Source organism: Caloenas nicobarica, chromosome 3 (genome assembly GCF_036013445.1).
Source record: "Caloenas nicobarica isolate bCalNic1 chromosome 3, bCalNic1.hap1, whole genome shotgun sequence".
Taxonomy (NCBI): Eukaryota; Metazoa; Chordata; class Aves; order Columbiformes; family Columbidae; genus Caloenas; species Caloenas nicobarica.
The window spans coordinates 32,857,255-32,868,955 of record NC_088247.1 but is presented as its reverse complement, the minus strand read 5'-3'; the positions used below and the strand labels follow the sequence as shown (position 1 = coordinate 32,868,955).

Below are 11,701 nucleotides of genomic sequence, written 5' to 3'. Positions count from 1 at the left end.
AGATCTAAGTAATATAAATCTGTAGAAACTAGGGCTTGAAGAGACATTTATATATCTAATCCATAGATAATGAAGTATTAGTTATACTTGAACTATTCCTGATATGTATTTGGGTGTTTGTAAGAAGTTGGGTAATGATGGAAGTTCCACCACCTGCCCACAGAATCTGTTCAAGCCCTTTTGTCTCTAAGTATCACCTTGAAGTGTGGCTCCTAAGATGGACAAAGTATCTCAGTAGAGGCTTTAGTAAGTGCTAAGTAGAGTGGAAGGTTTATTTTTCGTATCTTGCAGCACTTCTGTTTGTACATCTCGGTATGTTTGCTTTTTTCACAAGAGTATGGCAGTGTTGACTCATGTTCAGTTTGTGATCCACTCTAACCCCAGGTTCTTTCCTACAGGACTGCTGGCAAGCTGCTGCTTTTGCTGATTTTGTGCAGTGAACTGTTCCTTAAAAAGGACAAATATTAACCTTGATTTATTTCCTTATTATTTTAGACCATTTCTCTAACTTGCCCACATTACCCTGAATTCTGTTCTTGACCTCTGAAGTGCTTCGACCCCCACCTTCCTCCACAAGTGTGCAATTTAAAGTTACATTTGTGTGTATTTATAACTGTATATTTGTATGGTGGAATAATATCTGTGCCTACAGAAACTGATTTCTTACAACCTTCATAGTGATACTATCAATTACTTTGAGTACGTGTCATCTTCAGCTGGTCTCCTGCATGTCCATTATTTTGTCCAAATTTTGCTGAGCTTACTTATGCAAGTTGCCTGTAAGAAGAGTCAAATCTTCCCTTAAGTTAAATGATATCCATATTTCCCCATCCGTGAGCCTGTTAAACCTGTCACAGTAGAAGAGATTAGTTTAATGCAATCTGCTCCTGACAAGTCTGGGGCTGTTACTTGTCAACCTATTGTTTTCTAAAAATAGTTCATGTGTTCCAAAATATTTTTCCAGGAGTTCATGGGTATGGTCTTTCTTACTTTTTTTTTTTTTTTTTTTTCCCCCCCAATATAGGGATGTTTTTTCTACTTTTCCAGTGTTCTGGAACATTTCCATTCCGTACCTTTCAAAAGTAATCAGTAGTGGCTCTGAGATAGCTTCATCTGACCGAATACTTCAGAGAGACTGTATTAGATTCAGCTAACTAAAAACAAAGGCATCATTTTAAGTAAATAACCTCTCTTGTTCCCTCTCCCTCCCTCCTGCCCCCCAAGTTCTTTTTCCTTCATTGTGGGGAGTTTTTTTACTAAAATAATTAAATATTGAGCACTTCTTCATCTGTTGGCTTCTTTTAGCAAGCTGGTCCCACTGTTCATTGCCAATTACAAATAATTGGCTTCTATTTCTACCTTAATTTAACTACCAATAATCTTGGATCTTATGTCTTTGTGCCCAGATTTGTGATTTTTCCTTTATAGGATTTTCTGTCATGTAGAATTCTGGAGACTAAGACAAACTGCCTTTCACAAAACTCTGTCTAGACTGAAGAGGTCAAGTATAAGTACTTTTCCAGATCTAGATTTATTCCCATAGTTCTTTTCTAAAACCTTTCCAAACTTTAGTCATCTCAAATCTAAATTCCTTGAAAAAATGTCAAGCATATGCTATATACACTAAATCTGAGCAAGGCTTCTAAATGACTTGACTTGCACCACTTCTGGTTACTGTGGTTACCATGTAGCAAGAGTGATGTACATGTGACTGCAGCGGAAACAGATACCATGGCCTGAGTGATGCCAAGACTCGAAACCACAGCAGTGTGGAGATGGGAGAGTGAACAATGGATGCCACCTCAGCTGAACAGCAGGATGTGTCTCGATTTATATAAACCTCTTCTAGGAATCTACCTATAGATCCTGTCTCCCTCCTTGAAAACTTGCCTTTACTTGGGTTGGTAGGAGAAGCAGAAAGGGGCAAATCCAAAAGGTCTGCCAGATGAGAATGGGGAATTACAGGTTTTCTGTTCATGAACTTCCAGCTTGCTAAGTGCACAAGCCAGCTCCAAGCCTACTGTAGTGAGAGGCAGTAAAATAGACCTTGTGAGTGGACATTCAGCAGAGCTATTGGAGCATAGCTCAACTGCTGTGGGGTCTCAGAGAACTCTCAAATGCATGGTCGGGGGTGAGGAGTTGAGGTCCCACCTGAAGGTTTTGTCACATGCTTGTTGGCACAAAAGGAAGAATAGGTTGGTTTTGGCAAAATTATTTTTAGCACAAGAGACTGGACCTTTAAAATAGAATTTTGTAAGTTCATGATAAATTGGGAACAAGAGCCAAACTGCTTTCACCCAAAGATTTCTGTTCAGCAACTGCACAAAGCACTATTATATATACATATATATATATATATATATATATATATATAATGCTCCCATTTATGGGTCTTATTTGAATTGAACTCCTAGAAGGCCTTACCATTCATTTAGGTGTCAAAAAGGTGGTGGGATATAGTAAAAATGTGATTCTGTTTGGTGAAGAGAAGCAAATGCTGTAGCCTGTTTACTGTTGGAAAACACTAATGCAAAACCACAGAACAGTTTAACAAATTATGTTGTTTCTCTGTAATAGTGGAGTGGTTACTTCGTCAGCCCTTCGCCTTTATTCTGCACTGGTGTCTAGTAACTCTGCTTCTTGCCTGGAGCCAGGTCATAGGCTGGTGTAAATTAGCCTAGCACTAATGAAGTATATGAAGCTTTGTCAGGTGTCTACAAGTGAAGGGTCACTTATTGGTTAAACTAAGGGAGGAATTACTTCTTGGATCTGAAGTCCCCTAGTTGTCTGCATGTATCTTCCCAATCACTGTTCAGTTCCAGAACAGTCTTACTGAAGCAGCCACCTGCGAGGTTCTTTTCTTCCCTCTCAGGACACTTCTGCTCTATACCATACTTCCATTTTCTAGCTCAGCAACACAGACCTCCACAGACAGGAACAGAACAGAGCTTTAAATACAGCTGTTAGTTCTGGTTACATTTGCAGTATACCCGCTCTGTCTGACACTAAATCTTCAGTATTGCTGTTCAACTGGTACTAAACATTCAATATAAATTAGCCTTCTCATGCTGTGGATAAATGTGGTTTGAAAAGATTGTCCAAAGGAATTATTTTTATGGGTTTTTTTAATTAGACTCTCCTCGAAGCATTAGTCCTTCACCTGTTGTAAATGCTGTAACCAGAACAGTAGTGCTTCCCACAGGAAAGTTGGTTTAGGGGAAACAATGCCTTTTTAAGATGCTTATCTTAAGTTATTCAGAAGCTTCTGAAACTGTAGCTGCTTATTCATCCCAATAATACTCTAAATAGTTTTGAAGGCCACTCTCTCATACCTCCTACTCTAAGACCTTATTTTTGGAATCGATAAGCAAGGTCAGCTATGAGATCAGACAAGGCTGTTGACAGCTTTATCCAGTCCAAGTCTTTAAGGTTTCCAAGGATGGAGAGGTTTATTTTGTGCTGTCTCCTAAGATAGTAACTTAAAGTGTATTTACTGTTGTCTCTTCCTTTTACCAAGCAATTTCACTTACATAAAAAATATCAGCTACTGGTCCAGAGCTAAATAACTTTCAAAAGTAGCTTTTTTTCCCAGTAGTTTAGGTTACCTCACCCAGCTCAGTTAAACCATTTTTGAAGCAGGTTTTCTGTCTAATCTCTTCATACATGAATAGCACCATTATTCTATTCATTGTTCTTTTATTTATTAAATGCACAATTGTAAAATCCATTAGTAAGTGTTAGGATCATGTAGGTAAAAGGATTTCATAACAGATGTACGTGCTTTTTATTTCTATTAAGAATCAATGCATTAAAGAACAATCAGATGAAAGTAAAGCTGTGTGCTCATGCTATAGTTTATGTTGAACATTTAGACTAATGTATGTACAATGATAATTGTCACATAGGGATTAGAAAGCATTTCACAGTTAGTATGGGGTTAATTGTATTACAAATGATGCTGCGTACCAGAATCCGTTTTTGCTAATCACCGATTACTATTGGTAATTTTGGACCACTTTTCCATCACCCTTTCTGAAAGTAACTCAAGAAATCTTAGTGCCTCTTCCATACATAGTGAGCCTGATAAACTGTATTTCTCAGATCTGTGTTTAAAGTCTTGTGTGTATCAAAGAGATTAGTTTTGCCAAATGAACAAAATGTAAAATTTGTAACAGGGTATTTGCGTACAGGATTTAGTCCAGTGTATGCCTATCTGTGTTAGCTGAGAGGATTCTTCAGAATGCATTTCCACTGAATTATGCAAGGCTACTCATATATCTGAAGCTCCCCAGCTGTATAAATATTTTTGAGATTGATAATAGGAATGTGCCACTAATAGAATGGACAATTAAAGTTATTGAGGGAATAAAAGCATGTATTGGGCAGATTAAAGAGAAAATAACAACCTTCTTTGAAAACTCAATTGAAGAAATGGAGGGGGGAAAAAAACATCTGTTGTAGACTTAAACTAGGACCATGGTTAAAAGTTTGTGCAGCAAAGTCAGCTTTCAAAGCTTTCAGCTATGTACATACCACAGAAATTGCCATCTTAAGAAGTACATAGTTCTAAATGCCTTTATTTATTAAATACTCTTATATTTAAAAAAGTCCCTTTAAAAAATGTGTAGTTCAGTACAAGCCATGTAACAAATCATTAACACATTTCCTTTCTCCTCTCCCTCTTGAGGCACAACTCACTGACTACATTTGGAAAGTGTTAAACTACCTTTTTATGAGAAGGGATACTTTGATAGATCAGTCCATTAAAAATGCCCCCTACTGAAATACACGTTTTAGAAGCTAACTTCAAACCATCCTGAATAGTAAACCTCTTTAGCTGTTTACAAACAGTCTTTGCTTTATAGGAGACCTGTGAAGTGCAGCTTAGCTTTCTTATCAAATATTACCCTTTGGTCCTCAATCTGAGCCACTGCATGGATCACTTTATGATAATGCGTTTCCGTTTCCAGAAGGTGACCCACCTCCCTTTTCCTGCCCTTCTGTTACTGTGTCTTCATATGCAATGTCTTCACTAATAACTGCCCCTGAACATTAGTTTTGAGGAAAGCTGAACCATCTCTAGCTTCCCCCCACCCCCAATCTCTGCCTAAAAACATAGGAAGGGAACCTTCTGAATTTATCCCTTTCTTAAAAATTAGTGAGTTCAAGAATATCTGAATCTTTTTGCAGGTTTTACTCTGAAACTGGATTTTTGTGTAAATGGAGTATTCTGAACTCGGCATCTTCACTAATGTGACATCTCTCAAATCACCTTCTTTTTTTTTTAACAAAATACGCCCTATTTTTTTTTTATTTTGCAAATGGAAAAATACCAGATATTGTGGAAACACTTCAATTCCATATCAATCCATGAAATACTAAGATTACAGCTCTTTGGTAAATTTTATGCTGGGTGTCTCTCAGCTAGAGAACCTTGGAGTCAAGTGACAGTGTAGATGCATGAGGTGGTTTTGGGGGGTTGTTTTTGTTTGTTTGGGGTTTTTTGTTTGGTTGGTTTTTGGTTTTGGTTTTTGGTTTGGTGGTGGTGGTTCTTCTCTTTTGTTTGTTTTTGAACGACAAGCTAGTTCCATGCTTTACAACTGCAATCTGAGGAGCACACCAATGAATGGGATTATAGTACCTGTTTCTAACACAGGTGTATAACGTACCTGAAGAAGAAAACAGAGCGTGTAGCTTTGTTTCCTTTGCAGATCATTTTAAAAGTACAAACATAAATGTTTGTTAAGCTTTTCAGCTTAATTTCACTTTAATAGGTATAGGAGATGTTGAATATTTAATGGAATTTCTTACGTCGGTTAGGGGTGAGTAAACCAGAGAACAACCCAATGGAATCACGAGGGCTTTCATTTCTGATGCTGTGAGCTGTTTCGTGGCTCCTCATCAGCATGATTTCAACAACAATTTGTTAGGGCTACCAATTTTCTCACGTGAAAACACGGGATGGGGGCACGTCTTGCAGTTTGGCTTTCTTGCACAGAAGTCACATATCCTAAATGCTTAAGTGATTCTTCTAAATACCTTTGCACTTCAGATGCATCTTTGCTCAAGGTCTGTCCGCCTTGATTCGTATTTTTGTGCCAAAGTTTTTTGAACCGAGTCAACTTTCGTTCTCTAATTGTATAAAGAGGACTTTTTTTTTTTTTTTTTTTTTTTTTTAAAGCCAAAGATGCTGTTCCTTATTCCCCTGTATTAAGTTTCCTGAAATTCCTGTTCCCTCCCCAGCTGTTTTGAGAGACTTGCACCTTGATGAGCAGGAGGTTCTTGCGTTCCTTAAGTAACAAATGTAGGCGAGTCAGCGTAACTAACTGAACACGTCCAATCTCATTGATTGAGTTCTTTTGTGTCCCAAATACGAAACATACTTAATTTGCCCGGGGACCGGGCCGTGGTGCAACGTGGGCCGCTCCCCCTCGCCCGCGGGCTCCGCTGCGGCTCCGGTTCCGCGGCAGGGGCCGTGCCGGGCGCTGACCGAGCGCTCGGGGCTCCCGCTCCGCCGTTCTCCGAGGAGGCGGCTCCACCCGCCGGTTCGGCCCGGCCGCTGCCGATCCGCGGCTGGAAGGGCTCGGCGCCCCCCTGCCCCCGCTCCGCCGGCACCGCCCCGCCCGCGCTGCTGCCACAGCACACGGCGAGCCCGGAGGGACGGAGGATCCGGCGGCCCCGCAGCCGGCGGGTGACCGCGGGGGCTCCCCGCGCGGGGAATGGCTCCGCGGGGGCCCCGTTCGGGGCCCGGGGAGCGCCCTTTGCCCGCCGGGGTGGGGCTGCGGGGGCGGGGCCTCGGGGCCGCTGGGAGTGGTGACGTGTCCCTCAGGCCCCGCCCCCGCGCAGGGTATATAAGGGGCGGCGTTCACGCCGTCGGTCTTTTTCGCTACGGGTTTGCCGGCGCCTCGCAGGTGAGGCGCGCCCGCGCGGGGCAGGCCGGGGCCGGGGAGGGGCAGGGCCTGTGCGCACAGGGGGCCCGGCGGGCGCGGTGACCGGGCGTGGCCGCCGCGGAGGGGTGAGGTGGGGGGCAAGGGGAGCAGGGGGCGCTGGCGTCGGAGGAGGGAGAGCGCACGCCGGGGAGATGGCGACGCACCCCCCCCACCTCTGTGCGCCCCCACCCTTGGGGGCGGGGTGGCTCCGCCGGCCCAGGGCCCGAGGCGCCCGGCCGCTCGCCGCTGCCGCGGGGGTTGCGGTGGGGCCGGCACGCCAGGCCGCGCGGTGGCGGGGCCCGTGCGCCGCGGTGGGGGAGGGGAGCATGGGGCACGAGTAAAAAAATGGCCGCTCGCCTTTCCTGCCCGCCGCCAGCTCCACAAAATGGAGGACGCGGCGGCCCGGGCGGGGTGAGTCACACAAAGGAGCGGGCCGGCCCCGCCCTCCGCGCTGCCCGCCGGGCCCGCCGCCCCGCTCCCCGGCCGCCGGGGGTAACTCGAGCCCGGTGGCGGCGCGGGGAGGGCGCGACGCGAGGGGCGCCGCGCGGGGCCCCCCGGCTGGCGCCCGCCCCTCCCTCCCGCCCTCCCGCGGCGGGGCGGGGCCGGGGCCTCGGGCCCGGCCGGGCCTGCCCGCAGCGCACCGCACGCGGGGCCGCCGTGGCCGCGTGTGGCCCGCGGGCCGGTCCCCGCCGGCGGCGCCGGGAAGGGCGTTCGCACCGGAGCTGTAACCGGTGTTCTGGGGAACTTCCAGGTGTCGATTCTCTTTTGCCGAAAGAAAAGAACTTGACTAACATCCGAAATGGGAAAGGAGAAGACCCACATCAACATCGTCGTCATCGGCCACGTCGATTCTGGCAAGTCCACCACTACCGGCCACCTCATCTACAAATGCGGTGGCATCGACAAGAGGACCATCGAGAAGTTCGAGAAGGAAGCTGCTGAGGTGTGTGGGCCTGCGACATCCAACACAATTTGGGCGGTGTGGAAACGAACAGAGATTTAGTTGAAAAAACGAAGTTGCAAACTGTTTTGCGGCCACAGGGAGGCAGTTTGGTCGCAACTGTCCCAGCGGCTGAACAAGTGTGTGAGTGTTGTGTGGCCACAGGGTGGCAGTTAGGTTGCGGTTGTCCCGGTAGTCAAGCAAGTCCTAAAGTGTTAAATCCGCCATTATATTAGTTGGCAAAGCTCAAATGGTGGCATATAGAACAAAAGAAAGGAAGGGTAGTCTAAAGCTATATCTGCATAATTATACATGGAATCATAGTTTGAGTTCCAAGCTTTAGTCTTTGCATACATGTAGTTGAGGATAAACTTTAAGATGATGCTCTGGTAAGGTTTACTTCTGAAAATAAGAAAGGTCTGGATTTTGGTGTTTGAACCTATAGCAAGTATTACTGGTCATACTTTTCCTGTGTAATGACCATACATCTTCAAAGCACATCACAGAATGAAATACAGTGAACGTTAGGCTGAATGGCAGTTGAACCGTTGGTTATCGCAGGGATTGCATTTGAGAGGGAACTTAAATTTGTAGAGGACACTTGATAGTAGGAGGTAATGATGTGTTAGTGCAATTAGCAAGCTGTCAAGAGGGCCAAGCTGTCAACAGGTTAAATAATGGAAAACAGTTGGCATCTCTCACTAGTAGTGCCAAGTGTATCTTGTTGCTTGTTTTACAAGCAGCAACATTTTTCAGTATTAAACCATTTACTATTCTTAGATTTTGCTCTTTAGCCAGTGTGTGATCTTTCTGAAGTAAATGCAAATATAGTTCTTAAACACCTTTGGTTTTTCTCTTTTTTGTGTGTGTTTGTTTGTTTGTTTTCCTTATTTTTTTGATCCATAGATGGGCAAAGGTTCCTTCAAATATGCCTGGGTCTTGGACAAGCTGAAAGCTGAACGTGAGCGTGGTATTACTATTGATATTTCCCTGTGGAAATTTGAAACAAGCAAATACTACGTCACCATCATTGATGCTCCTGGACACAGAGACTTCATTAAGAACATGATTACTGGAACTTCTCAGGTTTGTAAATAAAACTAAGGATTTGGGGAGTTCAGGCAGGTTGTTCCTTGGTTGGGGAGGTTCCCCTAATAGCCTGACACATGTGCAAGCATTATAACGAGTTGGGTTTTGTTGTTTTCTTTCTTTTCAAAGGCTGATTGTGCTGTCCTGATTGTTGCTGCTGGTGTTGGTGAGTTCGAGGCTGGTATTTCCAAGAACGGGCAGACCCGTGAGCATGCCCTTCTGGCCTACACCCTGGGTGTGAAACAGCTGATTGTTGGTGTCAATAAGATGGATTCCACCGAGCCACCTTACAGCCAGAAGAGATACGAAGAGATTGTCAAAGAAGTCAGCACCTACATCAAGAAAATTGGCTACAACCCAGACACTGTAGCATTTGTGCCAATTTCTGGTTGGAACGGAGACAACATGCTGGAGCCTAGCACTAACGTAGGTTTGACATTTGTTGATATTAAGAAATGGACCTATGAGGATTATTGATAAATTATGCAACAGTAAAATGCACGGTTTTTAATAGTTACATTTGGAAGTGCTGAGGTCAAGAACCAAATCCCAGCACTTGACAAATTCTTAGTCTGCAATAGTATACTGAGGTAACATTAAGGTGCACGACTTGGTTTTGCTGGCCTTGTGCCATTAAAATTGACAGACACTTTATGCCTGGGGTTTTGTCTGTTACAGATGCCCTGGTTCAAGGGATGGAAGGTTACCCGAAAGGATGGCAATGCCAGTGGAACCACCCTCCTTGAAGCTCTGGACTGTATCCTGCCACCAACTCGCCCAACTGACAAACCTCTGCGTCTGCCTCTTCAAGATGTCTACAAAATTGGCGGTATGTGTTTTCCATAGTGCTTTTCACTTGACATCAACAGCTAATGTATGGGACAGAAATGCAGTTGGCTCTCCCTGAGAGCTGCTTTTCAAGTGGAAAACGTGGAGTACTTATCTCAAGTGTTTTCTTCTGTAAGGGCGTACACTCACTGAGCTGAATTGCTGATGTTGCTTCACTCTTGCAGGCATTGGTACTGTACCAGTTGGCCGTGTGGAAACTGGTGTTCTGAAGCCAGGCATGGTGGTTACATTTGCCCCTGTCAACGTTACAACTGAAGTAAAATCTGTTGAGATGCACCACGAAGCTCTGAGCGAAGCTCTGCCTGGTGATAATGTTGGCTTCAATGTCAAGAATGTGTCTGTGAAAGATGTTCGCCGTGGCAATGTTGCTGGTGACAGCAAGAACGATCCCCCCATGGAAGCTGCTGGCTTCACTGCACAGGTAATTTTTACAGCTGTTTCGAGACATTTGAAATGCAGCTCTGGATTGTGAAATCCTAAAGTCTTGTTCTTTTTTTACTAGTAGGCTAAGCTATAAAGTGACATAGGCTTGTGTTTTGAGAAATATTTGCTTGAAGCAAATCATGTAAAGCCCTGGCTTTGTAAGATACATTAGTATTCAAAAGTATCCTGGTGTTAACTTCACTTTTCCTGGTTTTCTAGGTTATTATCCTGAACCACCCTGGCCAAATTAGCGCTGGTTATGCCCCTGTGCTGGATTGCCATACCGCTCATATTGCGTGCAAATTCGCTGAGCTGAAAGAGAAGATCGATCGTCGTTCTGGCAAGAAGCTGGAGGATGGCCCCAAATTCCTGAAATCTGGAGATGCTGCCATCGTTGATATGATCCCGGGCAAACCCATGTGTGTCGAGAGCTTCTCCGATTATCCTCCTCTGGGTAAGATCTCCTAAAAATGTGTTAATCCTGATCTCTGGAAAAAAGCCCCTTGATTGCTGGTATTGGGATGTAGTGTATTCTGTGAAATGTATTAGAAGTTGTGACTTCAAAAGAAACTTCTTAGTGGAACCAAAGCTTCAGCAGTATGGGGCTGCTCTCTAGATGATTAGGAACCTCTGTCCCAGTCCTGTGCAGTTCCACTGTCCTGAAGTGGAAGTTGCCCACTTAGCCCAAGCCGCGTGTTGCTGCTGTGCAGATAACACTGTGGGTCTGTAGCCCTAGACAAAAGTCATAAAACCTGTTTTTGTTTTCAGGTCGTTTTGCTGTGCGTGACATGAGACAGACGGTTGCCGTTGGTGTCATCAAGGCAGTCGACAAGAAGGCTGGTGGAGCCGGCAAGGTCACAAAGTCTGCCCAGAAAGCCCAGAAGGCTAAATGAAAATTCTGTACATCAGCTGCCACCTCAGTCTTAACCAGTGGTGGAAGAACGGTCTCAGAACTGTTTGTCTCAATTGGCCATTTAAGTTTAATAGTAAAAGACTGGTTAATGATTACAATGCATCGTAAAAGCTTCAGAAGGAAAGGAATGTTTGTGGACCATTTGTTTCGTGGCAGTTTAAGTTATTAGTCTTTAAAATCGATAAATTTTTTAAAATGGAAACTTGACCAAAAATCTGTCACAGAATTTGAGACCATTAAAACAAAGTTCAATGCTACGTCTCTGTGTTCTTTGGGTTAATGCTAAGTTTATAGAAAAACCTACATACAGTCCTGGTGGGATCAGAAAGGATGACTGTTACTGGAGTATGTTCAGAGTTGCAAAGCAAATATTAAAATCTGTCATTCTGAAGAGTAGAGTAAAATTAATCTGCAGGTTTGGTTTTAACTGATCTAAGCCTTTAAAAAATAACTTACCTGGTGCTTGCTTCTTTAAAAGATTGTTTCTAGATTAGCTAACACAAATAGCAGGTAACAGTTAATGGCATTTTGGTGCATTCTGTGGTGCATTGAGTAAAC

General features: G+C 44.2%; 1 protein-coding gene across 1 annotated transcript; it reads left to right on the top strand.

Moving 5' to 3' along the window:
* The first annotated feature begins 6,840 nt into the window (after window positions 1-6,840).
* On the top strand, window positions 6,841-11,400 carry EEF1A1 (eukaryotic translation elongation factor 1 alpha 1). The gene is made up of 8 exons (XM_065630539.1): window positions 6,841-6,911; window positions 7,681-7,872; window positions 8,776-8,955; window positions 9,088-9,384; window positions 9,637-9,787; window positions 9,972-10,228; window positions 10,450-10,684; window positions 10,999-11,400. Exons 2-8 carry the CDS (start codon window positions 7,729-7,731, stop codon window positions 11,121-11,123), a joined length of 1,389 nt encoding a protein of 462 aa, XP_065486611.1. The 5' UTR covers window positions 6,841-6,911; window positions 7,681-7,728; the 3' UTR covers window positions 11,124-11,400.
* The last annotated feature ends 301 nt before the right edge of the window (window positions 11,401-11,701 follow it).